Consider the following 16,579-nt stretch of genomic DNA (forward strand, 5'->3'; position numbering starts at 1 on the left):
AATATCGTCTTGTAAATATGACATAACTTTGTACTCTTTTTTTTTTTTTTTGAAGTAACTCTGTACTCTAATATGTGTATATATATACCTATTAAAAATGACATTTTTCAGGATTTGGATGGATTGTGACCCACCCTAGCCCATGTCCGGCTCTACCACTGCCCCATGGGTATAAGGATAATGAACCATAAAATCTCATTCCTATGCTTTTCTAACACATTAGGCTTGTCATAAAAAAAATTAAATATGCAATTTATCCCTACAAATATAACGAACTTGAGTTATTATCCACATAATTGCTAATCCTTTCAATTTAACCCTTTAATTACTAACCACTTTTAATTTGATGCATAAATTAACTTTTTTTCCTGAAGTGGCAGGTTTTCACTAACATGACAGTGATGATTATGCATCAATGAGGCTAACTCATTAAAATATGACATGGTAGGGCGTATATGCTCTTAAGGATTAAATAGCAACTTGAGATAACCTTAACACCCTTCTTCTCCAATTGAATATTGAGGAGTGTTATTTGAACAATCAATTTGGTTGACAACTTATGGGACAACCATAATTTACAAAGAAATAGTAGGTAGTTGCACAAAAACCAAAGCAATAGAGAGATAAGGTAAAAAATAATGTGAGTATGATAGAGAAAGTTGCCACAAAAGATATCATAAAATGGATGTTCAAATATCATTTCTCTTGAAAAAGCATCATCAACTGTTTAGGTAGAGAAATTAAAAATACACGTTGATTACGAGATTTGCCTTAAAAAACAAAAGTTAAATACTACTCCCTCCGTTCCTTTTTAAGTGTCACTTTTGGAGAAATTTTTTGTTCCTATTTAATTGTCACTTTCAAAGTTCAATGCAACAATAAATGTTGTTTTACCAACATTACCCTTAGTTATTTATTGTGGAGAGAGAAATATATGAAATAAGATATTAAATGACTAAGGCTATTATAGTAAAAGTATAGATTATTGTATAAGAAAAAGTAACATTTATTGAGTGTCTTGATTTGTGTAAAATGTTGAAAAGTGACACTTAAAAAGGAACGGAGGTAGTACATTATTATGTAGTATTTTTTTTACCGTGATATTAATATGAAGTTTTCACCATCGCTGTTTAATAGTTAGTGAGTAGTGACTAATCTTCGTTGGAAGATTTATAAGACACATAAAGTGAGTTCTTTCTTTTCAATCATGTTTTTTTATACATATTATATAAAAATTGAATCCTTGTTCATATAATTAAGGAGTCCAAGTCTCTTACAACCTGAACCAAACCATGATTGGTAGTATCATATTAATTTTTATAGTTAAAAATTAAAGTTGACCCTGCATACAGGGTGCAATCAATAGAAGAAGAGATAAACTAATGGATAATATTTTAAAAATGAACTTTTTTTCTTTTCAATTTTGCATTTTGCTTATTGATTGAGACTAATTTTAGTTCCCGATAAGTTTTTCCTATTTATGTGAAACAGGAAAAATGAAAATTAAGTTGTATACATTCGATGCTTACGCAAATCATATAACTCATAACCTAACCTCGTAGGATTTACAATGAGCTGAAAATAAATACTCCATCCGTTTGACAATACTTGTCCATTTTAGAGAATAATTTTGTTTCATTTTACTTGTCACTTTCAAGTTTCAATGCAGCATTAATTATTGATTTATCAATAATACACTTGCCTATTTATTATAGAGAGAAGTAATAGAATGAAATAATAAATGAGTAAGGGTATTATCTCTCAAAAAAAAGAGTAAGGGTATTATAGAGAAAACACAAAGAATTTCATCAAAAATGACAACATTTATTTGATTCCTTGGTATGTGTAATTTCTCCAAAATGGACAAGTATTGTGAAACGGAGGGAGTATAAAATAACAACAAACTAATTTTAAAATGCAATCAAGTTATTCAGCCACTATTCTACTTGTTGATCATATTAGATTTATTTGGATAATAATTAGAATTAGTTTAATACTATTTAAGGTACTAGTTAACTATAATTACAAGCTGATTATATTAGTTACATATTATGGTAATTTATATTTTATAAGGTGCATTCTACACTCATTGGATCAATTTTTTTCATTCAATCAATTCTAAAATCAATCAATCTTTTTATCATTTTATTTTTCATTTTGCTGGCCTCTATCTTCTCAACATATCATCCCCATCAAACTCATGAAGGTGTAAATAGAACCAATTTGAGTTTGGATACTAAAGGATCAAAATATTTTTGGATGATGTCGCTTGATAAAATTAGACTAGCAATTTCAGAACAATGAATGAGATGACAGTTCCTTTCTACATGTTTTAGAGCAACTTTAGCACTATGTTCTACGGCGTTTTTAAAATGTAAAAACATGTTCTTAATTTTTACTTCATTGGAGGAGAGTGACATGGAAGCCAAGTTGGAGAACAGTTTCTTGGGGAGAACATGTTCTAGCAGGTTTTGTGTCAAGAAAACTAGAAGAGGGAGAGAGAAAATAAAGGGGAAAAAAAATAACAAAATGGAACAGGTTGCCGCTGTAAGACTTTTTGAGAGGAAGTGTGGCTATTAGAATTATCCAATTCAATATATGTAAATGATAACCGTTTGAATTATTAAGGCTTTTGATAACCATTTGAAAAAAAGTATGGTTTTTTATTTAATATTTAATAAATGTTTACGTATTGAGTGATGATATCCTAAGAAATAAAAAAAAAATAGTTATTTTATATCATAAATCCCTTTATATTTCATTTTCAGAAATGCTATTTTCACATATTTTTACACGTTTTTTTTTTACACGTTTTTATGTCTTACAAAATTAATATATTTTGCAAAAACTTTTAGCATGGAATGATTAATTAAATAAATTATTTTAGTTATTGAAGAACAAACTTTTAATTTATGAGAATAATAATATCTGTTGTGTTTCGTTTTATCCCATGTGAGCTGGTTGTTAGCTCTCAGTGCCAGCTTGAGCGTGTCGCCTTTTCTCAATCGTGTCTCCTGATCAATGTTTAGGTCTATGATTGATAGAAATAAATGTTCATCAGGTAACGTGAAGAAAATATCAAGTATTTTGTGGTATGATGTAATATTTGTTTCGTTTGACACATAAAATAGTAATAATTATTTGAAAACTCACATATATAAGTAGATAAATCAGAATTTAAATTAGAAGATGACGTTCAATTTAACCATTTTGATATTATTTTTTTGAGGGAAACCATTTTGATATTTTTTGTCAATTTAGGCATGTTTAGTATTAAAAAAAAATACATATACCATTTCTTACCGTATGAAAAAAAAGGCATCAGACTTTTCGTATACAAAAGAAATCCGCTTTAAGACATAAAATTCTAACGACAATCGAGAACATTCCTTGTTGTTCTTTTTTGTAAGACTTAACCCAATTGTCGATGTTTGTATTGTTAAGTTTGACATTTAAGTTATAATTTAAGGCTCTATTGCTATATAATTCAATTTTTGGTGATGTTTTTCATTTTTTCTAAGAAAAAAAATCTCATCAGTTTTCCAATTAAGATAGACATTGCTATGACAAAAACAACAAAAACGAAACTATGTTGAATATTGAGAGGGGATGTGCACGATGGTTTGATCGGCAATTTTTAAATTAACCTAGTAAAGTTAGTTCATAAGAAAAATATTCACAATAAATTTACTTATATAAGCAAAATAAGCTATATATGCAAAATAAACTATGGTTTTTACAATTTTCATTGTTAGCAAAGGTCGATTTGTAGTTGTTTAAGATACTGAAATTGTGGAAATAGGACAAAATAAATCTATTAAACAAGTAACAATCTTTTAATATCTTATTTCTCATAACTTGAACTTATTTGAAGTAAATAAATACTATATTTTATTGGAGTAATTAAACATAAAATACACTTATTCATACAAATAAAAAAAATAGGTAGTTAAAGCCGAGGGATACAATTTGATGATTTGATGAGGAGTGGATGAGTTAAAAAAAGACAGCTAAAAATGTTAGAGTTTGATCTCAACTCCTAACTAAAATACTATGAGGATGTTTGGTTTCATTTTTAGATGTCTTATATTCGCTTTTCAAGTATTAAAATAATTCTAACTCAATAAAATTATGTTTTGACATGTTTTTTAGAAATCAATTTTGGAGACTAAAGACAATTCTAGTTGTTAATTTATACTTCAATTAACTTTTGTAAAGATATATTCAAACACAAATTACTTTATCATCGACTCGTTTTTACTTAAAATCAATTCACGTCAAGGCATAATATTTATGATGAATTTTTAACATAACTTGAGTGAAATTGGATCATTTCTTTTCTCTCCTTCGCCCTTCTTCCACCATTTGTTTATTTCCATCTCTTGATCTTCTCCCTCTTTCTTAGTCTTTTATTTTTTTTTTCTTCTTTCTTGAGCTTCTCTCTAAATTTTAAAGATAAATAAATATAATTTATGAAAATAGGAAGAAAAAGAGGATCCAAATTTAATTTTTAGTGGACTACTGTAGTTTTGGCAACTCAACTCAGTGAGATCAAACATGTACTAAAACAAATTTGTTTGCCCCTCTTTACTCCTTTTCTCTTACTCACTTGATGTTGATAGTTGAAGATAAGAAGATGAAGTTGATCCTCGTGTCCTTTATGTTTACTTTATTATTATTACTGCCCATTTCTTACAAATAAATAAATAAATAAAATAAAAAAGCATAGCTTAGCTTGATTGCATCTAATGTACATCCGTGGAGGTCCCACGTCGGCACAGACAAAACACGATGACAACTACTACTCCCCAATACATATCTAATACTCCCTCCGTCCCGGAATAACTGACCCATTTTCTAAAAAAAAGTGTCCCAAAATAACTGACTCATTTCAATTTTCAATACAACTTTCATCATTCCCAATACAATATAACACTAAATAATACTACTTTTATCATTCCCAATACAATATATTCCACTTTCCCTTTTATTTATACACTTTTCTTAATCTGTGTGAAAAACCAAAGTAGGTCAATTATACCGGGACGGAGGTAGTATTTATTTTTTGAGAAATGATATTTTGACAACCACTTTTTGATAATTTTTGGACAACTTTCTCTCTCATACTCACATGATGTTGTTATCCTCTCTCTTCCTTTTTCTCTGTTCATTGTTTTTGACCAATAAGAAGTGAGAAAAATAAGGTTATCAACAAAGTTGTCATCAAATGGATGTCAAAATATCATTACTCTTATTTTTTAATACTTTTGTTGTTTTGAGCGAACCATTTTTACATGGCTAATACTCACCCACGTGTCCCCTTTTCATTCGTCATTACCTAGATTTCCTCTCTATGACCAGTCACTTGACTATACATACATATTACAAAAACCGCACCCTAAGAAATCATCAAACTCACCCAACTCAAATTCATTCAAACAACATTATATTATCCTCCCATTCAAATAAGCTAAGAAGCGCGTTTGTAACAAAATAAATAAGCGATTTCATTAGTAGTTGTAGCATAACATAACATAAGATGGGTATTGAAAGAGGAGGACTAAAGAGTTTTCGAAGCGGCTGGAGTGTGCCACCTAAGCTATGTGATTCTTGCAAGCTTACTCCCGCCGCGCTTTTTTGCCGTTCTGATTCTGCATTTCTATGCATCAACTGTGATTCCACCATTCACTCTGCTAACAAACTCTCTTCCCGCCACGAGCGCGTCTGGATGTGTGAAGTTTGTGAACAAGCACCAGCTTCCGTCACGTGCAAAGCTGACGCAGCTGCTCTATGCGTCACGTGCGATTCCGACATCCACTCCGCCAATCCACTCGCTCGTCGTCACGAACGTGTTCCCGTCGAGCCTTTCTTTGACTCCGCTGAATCCGTCGTCAAATCCTCCACCGCCGCTGCTGCAGCAGCCGCGTCTTTCAATTTCGTTGTTCCTACTGACGACGGTTACGGTCAAGATGATGCTGAAGCAGCTGCGTGGCTGATTCCGAATCCTAATTTCGGATCCAAACTCAATGAAACTCAAGATATCAAAACTAGAGAGATGTTCTTCTCTGATATGGATCCATTTCTTGATTTTGATTACTCAAACAATTTCCAGAACAATATTAACTGCAGCAACGCCATGAACGATAGCGTTGTTCCTGTTCAAACTAAACCTACTCCAGCGCGGATGATGAATCATAACTCAGAAGGTTGCTTTGACATTGATTTTTGCAGATCGAAGCTATCTTCCTTTAACTATCCATCACATTCCATTAGCCATAGCGTAAGTAATTAATTAATGATTTGATTAATTAAGTAATAAGTGTCATTAGAAGTTAATTAATTAATTAATAATGATTTGGTTTGTTATTAGCAGGTTTCGTCATCTTCACTTGACGTAGGAGTGGTGCCAGATGCAAACACGGTGTCAGAGATATCATACAATTTTGGATCGGAATCGATGGTTTCAGGGGGTGTGAATAGTAACCAAGGGGTGGTGCAAGGAGCAACACAATTATGTGGAATGGATCGTGAAGCGAGGGTTATGAGGTACAGAGAGAAGAGGAAGAACCGAAAATTCGAGAAGACTATTCGTTATGCTTCTCGAAAAGCTTATGCAGAAACCCGGCCTAGAATTAAAGGCCGGTTCGCTAAACGAACCGAAATTGACTCGGATGTGGACCGTCTCTATAACCCTGCTGATCCTCTCGCAGTTCCTTCATCTATGCTAATGGACTGTCCATACGGCGTCGTTCCCACTTTTTAGTAAACAAGGTCAGGATAACAGAGGATAGGAGTATGAATCTCCTATACCATGGTTTCAATGTGTTAGAATAATACTAATGATTAGTGATGATGATTCTGTGGGAACCGTTTGATTATTTTGTTTTTATTGCTAATTAAAAGTTCAGATAATTAGTTGAGTCCCTCAGATCAAGATCAGAGACAAAGACAGAGATATTTACACATCGCGCACTAATGAGGTCTTTATCAGTCGATTTCTTACCAACTGGATCAACTGTTTTAATAATGTTGATTATTATTATTATTAGGATGAAAAGTGGTGAATTTGTTAGATTTGGCGCGGTTGTACGGTATGGGGGCAGAGCAAGAGCATGGTGAAAAAGCTTGGCTGGACTTGAATTGAAGATTTGTCTGGAGTAAAAAAGCCCGTTTTTTACTTTTGCTTGTTAAAGAAAGGAGAACTTTTTTACGGGACTTTTTGTTGATAGTATTAATCTGGTGTAGAATTAGAATCTGTACTGTAAAATGAATCATATTTCACTGTTTGATTGAAATCTATTTTGAGAAAAAAGAAAAGTGTCTTTTTCTAATGGGATCAGATCACGGATCTGTATCTGTATCCCCATTCCTATTGGATGGGGTGCCACTCCTTTTCTCCAGCTGTATCTGTATCCGTATTTTTCTTTTTTCTGAAGTATATATATTAACTTTCCCAGTCAACTTTTTTGTCCGCGTATATTATATACTTCCTCTCTTCCCATCATTTTATCTATTTTATACTATATTCCACCGGTCACATATAGTATAAAAATAATTTTTATTTTCACATTCATTAAATAATCGATGTATCTTTTAGATACATCAATTATCTAATGAATCTAAAAATTTATGAATAATCGATGTATCTTCTAGATACATCAACTTCTAGATCTATCTAATTATCTTCTAGATGTACTCTTAAACTTGGAAAAGTACTAACAAATATCCTTAAGATATTGTTTAAACAAGCAAAAATCTAAACTTTTGCATAAAAAGTTGTATGAAATGTACTTAGAAAATATCTTGAGGACTTATACTTGTAATTTTCTAAACAAAATTTCATACGATAGATTCATTAAACAATAATGTTATATTCTTGGTGTCATTAAAAATATAAGAATTTTACACACAAAAAATTACATTACATGTTATATTGTTGATGTAATTGAAAAAGATAAATATGGTTAATTACAGTTTGAAAGTCACAAACATTTATACTTTTAATTTTAATCAAAACTAAAACTTCATTAAAAATGATATATTTACTTGTTAGGAATAATAGAAAAAGAAAGATACAAAAGAAAACAATATGTTAATTAAATGCATGAAAATAAAGAGGTACACATATCATTTTGTATTTTAAATGAGACACATAATTAGGAAGGAACAGGTCAATGATCGTGTTTGGGTTTAATTTTTTTTTTCCCTTCTCCCCATCATGAAATTTTTTAGGACAATAAAGTAGAAATGTCATATCTGGTAATCCATCCACTTTGCGATTAGGTTAAGGAAGTTGAGTTGTCAATAAAATTAATGGTTTTGTTAATGAGTGTCTTATGAACGCTCTTTAAGGATTTTTGGTTAAAAAATTATTCATTACAAAGTTAAATACTTCAATTTAAAATGTATTGAATATACAAATTTCAAAGTTTAAAGATTATTAACTTACCATATTAAACTCTTAAAGAGTGTTGTTAGGACACTCATTAACATTTTCTTAAAAATAATTTAAAGTATTTTAAAAAATTATACACAATTAGCTGATTCAATCAATTGAATTATAAATCAGTCTATTCGGCCAATTTCTATTTCCTTTAAATTGTAGTCACTCAAACCCTAATTGATTTTTTTTTTGTTACAAAACCTAATTGAAGTAAACAAGTTGAAATTAATTAATTTAAAAAAAAATTCATAAAAAAGGGGCTAAGCTCAAACCAAGCTAAAAGCCTTTAGAAAACTCATTTCTATCGGAGTTAGTTCAACTAGTTTTTATGTTTTTTCTTTATCTATTAGTCATTATTCAACTGTCGATTTTCTTTCAAAAAAAAATTGTTGAGCTAATTAAATCAATTCAAGTGTGAAGGTTTTACCATTATTATAAGGAAAATGTTAACGAGTGCCCCTGGGACACTCTTTAAGACCCATAAATAGTAAGAATTTTTAAAAATGCATGTAATCATTGCCTTGAAAATCGAAATATTTGACTTTTTTAAGGAATGATTGCTTATTTTAGAATGCTTAAAGAGTGCCCCGGGAGCACTCGTTAACAAGGCCCTTATTATAAATCTTGTTTGGTGTTGTTTTTGTTCTAAAGAGCATGTTGACAAAATTCGTAATCAATAAGTGTTTTTTTAGAGAGCAGTCATGAAGTATTAAGAGGTGAAAAATTGTGTTTTTCAACTCGAATCTCAACTTATCAAATATTTTACACTCTTTTTTTTTATTTTTAATATTAGTAATTATGTTAATGTAGTGAATATAAAAAAGTTCATCTACTAAACTCATCAACAATGACTAGTCTACGTTTTTTCTTCGACAGAGGCACTACTAACTTACCTAAATAGTTCAATATTAAGAAGTTCCAATGGTTTGGAGATGGAAATTGTGTTTTTGGGTTTAAAAGAAGTTTTAACAATTTTCTCTTTTTGGCATGTCTCACCAAGAGCATCTTCGTTAAAAAAAACCCTAAGGCATTACATATATGGATATGTTTGCATATATATAGCCCAACATCAACTTTTCATCTTCCACGAGTCTTCGAAGTCATACATGATACATCCAGCAATCTCTCTTCCAAGTGTGAGACTATTCACTTCTTGAATCAAGTTTTGACACCACCACTCGGACTTATAAGAGAGTCTTAAAATACTTTGGTGAAACATCATATTTAACTAATAGTGTTGGGTCGTGACAGGATCTTGAGAGATCATACACATTGGATTTGGAGTTAGAGAAACCACACAAGTGAGTTAGACACAATATATTAACCTAAAACCTTAAGGCATCAAGTTTATAGGTCGTCTCACTGTTGTTGGCCTTCATTTTTTCAAGCAATATGGGACTTCTAAATCACCTTACACTTGCCACAACAATCTCCCCCTCGAGTGTGAGTCAATTCATTCATTATGCTCTCCCCAGGAGAACTTTTTTATCCACATATACTTGTACTATCGTCTGAGATCCCATGGTTAGGAATATGTTATATACAAGGAGCCAGTCGCCTTAGTCAACCTTTGACACTGATACATTGTTGGGTTGTGATTGGAGCTTATGAGATCACCACACTGGACAAGAGTAACCACACAAGTGAGTTATCTTCACATCTTAACCCAAAACTTTAATGCACTAGGGTTAATTATGGGCCATCTCACTTATATGTGGTTGAACATCCATTTTTCCAAGCAATGTGAGATTTCTAACTCATCTCATACTTGCCACAACAAAGAACATCTACATTGGTGAATTTGAGCACCACATGTTCACCCAAATCTTAAGACATTAGATATATGCATTTTATATTCTCTCTCATATCTTGCTCAACGTTCACTTTGCAATTCATTGTGGGTTCAGACCAATAGACGACAAGTGAACATGGCTGCTCATACTTAACATGAGCGACATGTTCTTAGGCTAGTCACCATATTTTTTTTAGATTTAACCTACTTGTATTGAATATTTGTTTATTAATGATATTAGTTACGTCTGTTTCTTTAAAAAAAAAAATACGCGAGTTTGTTTTTAAAGTAATATCATCCCTATGTGTATATATTAATGAATATATTTTCAATGAAATTAAATAAAAATATTTAGAGTTTAATATAATTTTAGTCCATATAAAATTATAAATTTTTAAATTAAATCATTTAAAAAATATTATTCACTGTTAGTCTCTTTTTTCCTTAAAATTGGTCTAAAAAATAAACAATGAATTGTTTTTTTTTTTAGTCATTTTTAAGATCGGTGAAGATTTAATAAAATTTATGTAGAGACTAAAGATAAAAAGTAGTGAATTTTGTAGGAACTAAAATATATTTAACCTAAATAATTAGACCCTTCATAAATCTAAAGACAGAAACGATTTTTATAGCAACATTTGGCCCATGGAAGATGCAAATGTTTGTTGATAAACTAGTTACAATTGTGTCTCATTCAATTATAAGCATCAAAACAACCAAACTGTCTAAATATGATCAGATTCAAGAAAACAGAAAAATTGATATGGATAGGATTGCTGCATTGGTGTTGTTTATCTTTTTTATGCGACGCAACACGGAAACGCGAAAAAGATGTCGATTGTTTTGTATCACGCGCTGTCATAATCAAATGGGCTACAATGTGGGCCCAAGCCCATACTCACTTCACGTGTCCAACCATCTCATGGTGGGCTCGGGTTGTTGTCGTGTAGCACTGCTGTCTCGTGGCTGTGTGGTCCGTTCCAGACCCAGTTATGTCCAATCCATTATCAGTCTATTTACCCCCACTATGGAAGGAGCTCACCAAAGTTAAGGTATGAATGAATAGTCAACACAACACTTCAAGCTCAAAAGGTCATTCACCACCAATACAGTAGTAATAATACTTTAAAATAAAACAAAAGAAACACTCAGAATAGATTGGATCGACTTAAGTTTTACATAAACAGGTCATAATTAAGCCTAATTTGTTTAAAAATTGCAAAGACCAAGTTTGATAGATAGACTTGTTTTTAGCCTTTGTTTCTTGAGTTGATTGATGATTGGTTGAGGAACAATGATATAGCCTTTTAGAGAGATCGACAAAACTTTTTTCTACTAGCTTAACTTAAAGATATATTTTATAGGGTTAATATGTGTTTACCCCCCGTAATTTGGGCGAGTTTCGGTTTTCCCCCCTGTAAAAAATTTTGTTTGAATTACACCCTTGTAAATTTTTTTTTTTCCGGAAAACACCCCTCCCCCCTCCAACTCAGCAGATTCGCTGACGTGGCGCTGACAGGGCGCTGACTTGGCTTTTTTTTTTCATTTTTTATTTTTTTTAAAATGCCACGTCATATTTTTGTTTTAAAAATATTTAAAAATAAATTTTAAAAAACAAAAAAATCCAAAAAATAATAAAAAAATTTAAGTTTTTTTTCCAAAAATTTAAAAAATCGAAAAATAATTTTAGAAAAATCCAAAAAAACATAAAAATATTCAGTTTTTTTTCCAAAAAATTTTAAAAATCGAAAAATAGTTTTGAAAAAATAAAAAAAATCCAAAAAATCATAAAAATATTCAGTTTTTTTTACAAAATTTTAAAAATCCAAAAAATTCAGAAAAAATATTAAGATTTTTTCCGAAATATAAAAAAGCAGAAAAATAGTCATATTTTTTTTTCCAAAAAATTTAAAAATCGAAAAAAATTAGATTTTTTTTCAAAAATTTTAAAAATTAGAAAAATAGTCAGATTTTTTATTCGAAAATTTTATACCACAATTTTAATAAAATATTGGGAAAAAAATCATTTCATTCCACAAATTTTTTTTGCCTAATGATTCTAACAAAAATCCGTTTTGGGGCTATAATAAGAATTTTTATTCTCAAATAATATCAGAGGGTTTTGTCATCGTCGTGGAAAGATTTTATAAGATTTATGAATTCTACCTCCTCTAATGAAGAGCTTAATTATAGGAAAAATGGAATTTCCACGACTTTTATAAAAACCGCTAAATTTGTATTCAGATTTTTAAAAATTAATTTTTTTCCAGAATATTTTTTAAAAAATCTGACCTTTTTTTCTAATTTTGAAAATTTACTTTTTTTGTATTTTGAAAATTAAATTCCAGAATTTTTAAAAATCTTTTTAATTTTAAAAAAATCTGATTATATTTTCTGATTTTTTTCTAATTTTTTAAATTTCCAAAAAAATCTTAATAGTTTTTTTATAATTTTTAAATTATTGAAATTTTTTTTTCGATTTGACGTGGAAAATTTTTTAAAATTATTTTTCAATTTTTAAATTTTTTATTATTTTTTTTATTTTTGAAAATTATTTTTCGATTTTTTACATTTTTGGAAAAAAAAACTGAATATTTTTATGTTTTTTTTATTTTTCTAAAATTATTTTTCGATTTTTTAAATTTTTGGAAAAAAAACTTAAATTTTTTTATTATTTTTTGGATTTTTTTGTTTTTTAAAATTTATTTTTAAATATTTTTAAAACAAAAATATGATGTGGCATTTTAAAAAAAATAAAAAATGAAAAAAAAAACCAAGTCAGCGCCCTGTCAGAGCCACGTCAGCGAATCTGCTGAGTTGGAGGGGGGAGGGGTGTTTTCCGGAAAATTTTTTTTTTACAAGGGTGCAATTCAAACAAAATTTTTTACAGGGGGGAAAACCGAAACTCGCCCAAATTACAGGGGGGTAAACACATATTAACCCTATTTTATATTAACGAACTAAGATTAATGATATTAAATTCTATTTTGTTTTGATATCAAACATGAACTTTTAGATAATCTAACTTTATGTGATATATAGTTTATATTCTATTTATTGTTTTGAGCTTTTATGTTAGGTTTTGCTGGAAGCCACCAATGAAGATGTCTTTTAGCAATCCACACCTCAAGGTGTGATTTTCACTTTTTAGTTATAACTTTGCTAAAAGACACCTTCATAAAAATTAAATGGTATCTTTTAGCAAACGCTCATAAAATAACTTGCTAAAAGTCATCTTCATAATAGATGTCTTCCATAAAGTTTTTGCACCCGTTAGTGGTGAGTAATAATATCCCTAAAGAATATGAACCCATGAACACTTGAGGTTCAACTTTTTTACTATTTGGATTAATTTGGCGTTAATAATTTAAAGAGGAATGATATTTTGACAACCAATTTTCAACAACTTTTGTGACAACTCTCTTTCATACTCTCATTATACCTTTATTCTCTCTCTTCCTTTTTCTCTCTCTATTGTTATTGTCCAATAAGAATGGAGGAAAAAGGTTGTCCCTAAAAAGTTGTTTAAAATTGGATGTCAAAATATCATTCCTCTAATTTAAATCCTTTTGACAGTGATAATTTTAAGAGGACTGTTATTTGAACAACTCTTTTTTGAGACAACTTCTTGGACAACTAAAATTTACAAAGAAATTTAATATCACTTTTTCTTTTTATTTTTTTAATATCATGTGTATCTAACATGTAATATCTAGTATTGTGTCTAACCATATATTTCTCTCAACTTTTTTAGCTAAATAGTCTTATACACAGTCACAAGTCTTGGTATTGTCTATTTAAAACAAAAATATTATCTAGGCCTATCTAGACTATGCCAAAGGCAACCTTTTCTGGCTATTGCTCATGGTAAAAAATATTAAACAGTTTTCAACATATGACGCTTTAAAATCGAAAACATATCCGTATTGGATAATGATATCATATGGCTAGGCTATGTACCTTAGAAATATAAAAAAATATTTACATTTTAAAAAATATTTTACTATATCCTTCAAAAAAAATATATTTTACTATAAGGTGCTTTGTGAATACACACAAATATGTATCTTAGGAACGATGAAATATATGAAAAAGTGAGATAAGATTGATAGAGTTGTCTTTCAATAAATCGAATCGATTTTTTTTTTTGAGACCAAAAAATAATACATATTTGTGAGGATGGTACTGTATCCATGTTCAGATTTTTGTGTATAACTAAGATTTTTTTTTTTGAGACCAAAAAATAATACATATTTGTGAGGATGGTACTGTATCCATGTTCAGATTTTTGTGTATAACTAATATCCTAAATTTATATGCAATTGGATATTTTGTTTATACGACAGTCAGGATTCTAGAGGATGGTACTGTATCCATGTTCAGATTTTTGTGTTAATAAATACACATGTTTAGATTTGGGAACTGGGGAGTGGGACTGGACAAATTTAGTGAAAGAGAACACGTTAGGGGTTGGTCTCCCCCTCTTGGTATAAATGATTACTCTTAATTTAGAAGGGTCATTCTTCCATATCCCACAACTGAATGAGAATTTAGAAAATAAGTTGTTGTAAGAAAATAGCAAGTCAAGTTTGAGGGGCATGGATTGCAGAGATTGTTTGTTTATTGAAGTATTTGGATCTATCTGTGTCCATCCTTTTCAACCTTACAATAAGGTAGCCTACTTTGTTTCATAAACCTACCATGTGGCTGGTGGTCCTGTTCTTTGTTTTATGCATGCTTTGCATTATTTTATTTCTAAGTTGTTATTTTTCTGTCAAAAAAAAAGTTTATTAATTTTTTCTTTGAGGAAAAAATATTCTACTACACTGATAGAAAATGATGCGGTTTGTCCTAACAAGAATATATTTTGCTTGCCTTTGTAAATCATACAAGCGAAAATGCGTTGTTTTTTTGGTAGTGGCCGGGGTTTGAACTTCGGACCTTGCATATTTTATGCATTGTCCCAACCAACTGAGCTAAGCTCACGAGGACAAGCGAAAATGCGTTCTCATATACGGAAGAAAATTTAGAGAATATTAAAAAAATAATTGGGGATGAGATGATTATTATTAGGGTTAATTATGTTTTAGGTCCCTATAAATAGGCGTGTTTCTAACATTAGTCCCTACTTAAATTTTATTAAATTTTTGGTCCCCAACGTTTTTTTCCGTTAGCAAAATAGGTCCTCGCTGTTAATTGTTGCTGATTGAGCAAACGGTGAAGCACACGTGGATGCCACATCTGACTTTTTTTGTTGGGTTAAATATGTTTTTAGTCCCTATAAAATTGAGGCATTTTAAGTTTAGTCCTTACTTAATTTTAATAGTTGTTTTAGTCCTTACAAAAATACTATGCACTCAGTATTAGTCCCAGCTCAATTCAAATTTGTTTAATTTATGTTTAAACTCTTAAGTTTTTTAACAATTTTTTGTAGACGTGTTAAGAACATTACTAAAAGTTCCTCCACAAAAAATTATCGCAAAATTTGATTTATATGTCCAGATTTTATTACTTTTATCTTTAACTTTTATCGTTTTCTAAAATTCATATTTAATTCGTTTCATGTTAAAAAATTCTAAATTTTAGTAATTGAACCTTTCACAGTGTTCTAAACTTGTCTCAAAAAAATCGTTCAAAAATTTAAGACTTTAAGGATAATTAAACAAACTTTGTTTTAGCAAGGACTAAAATTAGAAGTAATTTTTTTTTTGTAGGGACTAAAAAAACCTACTAAAACTAGTTATAATAGTATTTTCATCATGAAAATATATTTTTGACTAGTAATTATTCCAAAAAAAACTATCAATTCGGCAACAAAACCACTCATGCCCGACAATGCAAGAGAAGTCATCGATAAGATAGTGAAAATCGTGAATATTTTTGGCATTGGGATAGCCATTCCGCCCATTTCGTCAAGATAAAGAAGAAGAAAGTTCCTACAATTCACACTGAACAATTTCCGACAATGTTTTTTATTTTTTTTTCGTTTTTTTTTTGGTGCATGAGTGTTGTGTTGTGTTTTAGTTGTTGTTAATATACCAGCAAAAAATGGCTGTATTTTTTTGATTTTTATTTAATACCGCCAGATTGAATGGCGGTAATGCCCAATTTTTTTATTTTTTTTTCGTTTTTTTTTGGTGCATGAGTGTTGTGTTGTGTTTTAGTTGTTGTTAATATACCAGCAAAAAATGGCAGTAGCAAGTGTTCGATTTTCGACGTTACGCTCGTTATTATTTTTAAGGAACTAAAATGGATTAAAATAGATTTTCGACGTTATATTAATTATAATTTTACAAAATTATTTTATACCATAAATAAATGTTTTAGATTTATATAATTTAAAC

General features: G+C 29.9%; 1 protein-coding gene across 4 annotated transcripts; it reads left to right on the plus strand.

Annotated features, from left to right (window-relative positions):
* Positions 1-5,417: 5,417 nt before the first annotated feature.
* On the plus strand, positions 5,418-7,461 carry COL5 (CONSTANS-like 5). Of its 4 annotated transcripts, none has more exons than XM_085731855.1 (3): positions 5,418-6,280; positions 6,371-6,771; positions 7,050-7,461. In XM_085731855.1, the coding sequence occupies exons 1-2, from the start codon at positions 5,540-5,542 to the stop codon at positions 6,761-6,763; spliced, it is 1,134 nt and encodes a 377-aa protein (XP_085587981.1). In that variant the 5' UTR covers positions 5,418-5,539; the 3' UTR covers positions 6,764-6,771; positions 7,050-7,461. The 4 variants fall into 4 exon arrangements, with proteins under 4 accessions (XP_085587981.1, XP_085587983.1, XP_085587980.1 ...); XM_085731857.1 differs by having other exon boundaries at positions 6,374-6,771; XM_085731854.1 differs by having other exon boundaries at positions 6,371-7,461.
* The last annotated feature ends 9,118 nt before the right edge of the window (positions 7,462-16,579 follow it).

Source organism: Medicago sativa, chromosome 8, assembly GCF_051527215.1.
Source record: "Medicago sativa cultivar Bolivia chromosome 8, Bolivia_mono, whole genome shotgun sequence".
Lineage (NCBI taxonomy): Eukaryota > Viridiplantae > Streptophyta > Magnoliopsida > Fabales > Fabaceae > Medicago > Medicago sativa.

Bases quoted from the DNA above. Each gene is read 5' to 3' on its own strand.
- COL5 (XM_085731854.1), top strand. From the start codon at position 5,540: ATGGGTATTGAAAGAGGAGGACTAAAGAGTTTTCGAAGCGGCTGGAGT. The intron at 6,281-6,370 runs GTAAGTAATTAA...GTTTGTTATTAG, and splicing joins CACATTCCATTAGCCATAGC to CAGGTTTCGTCATCTTCACT.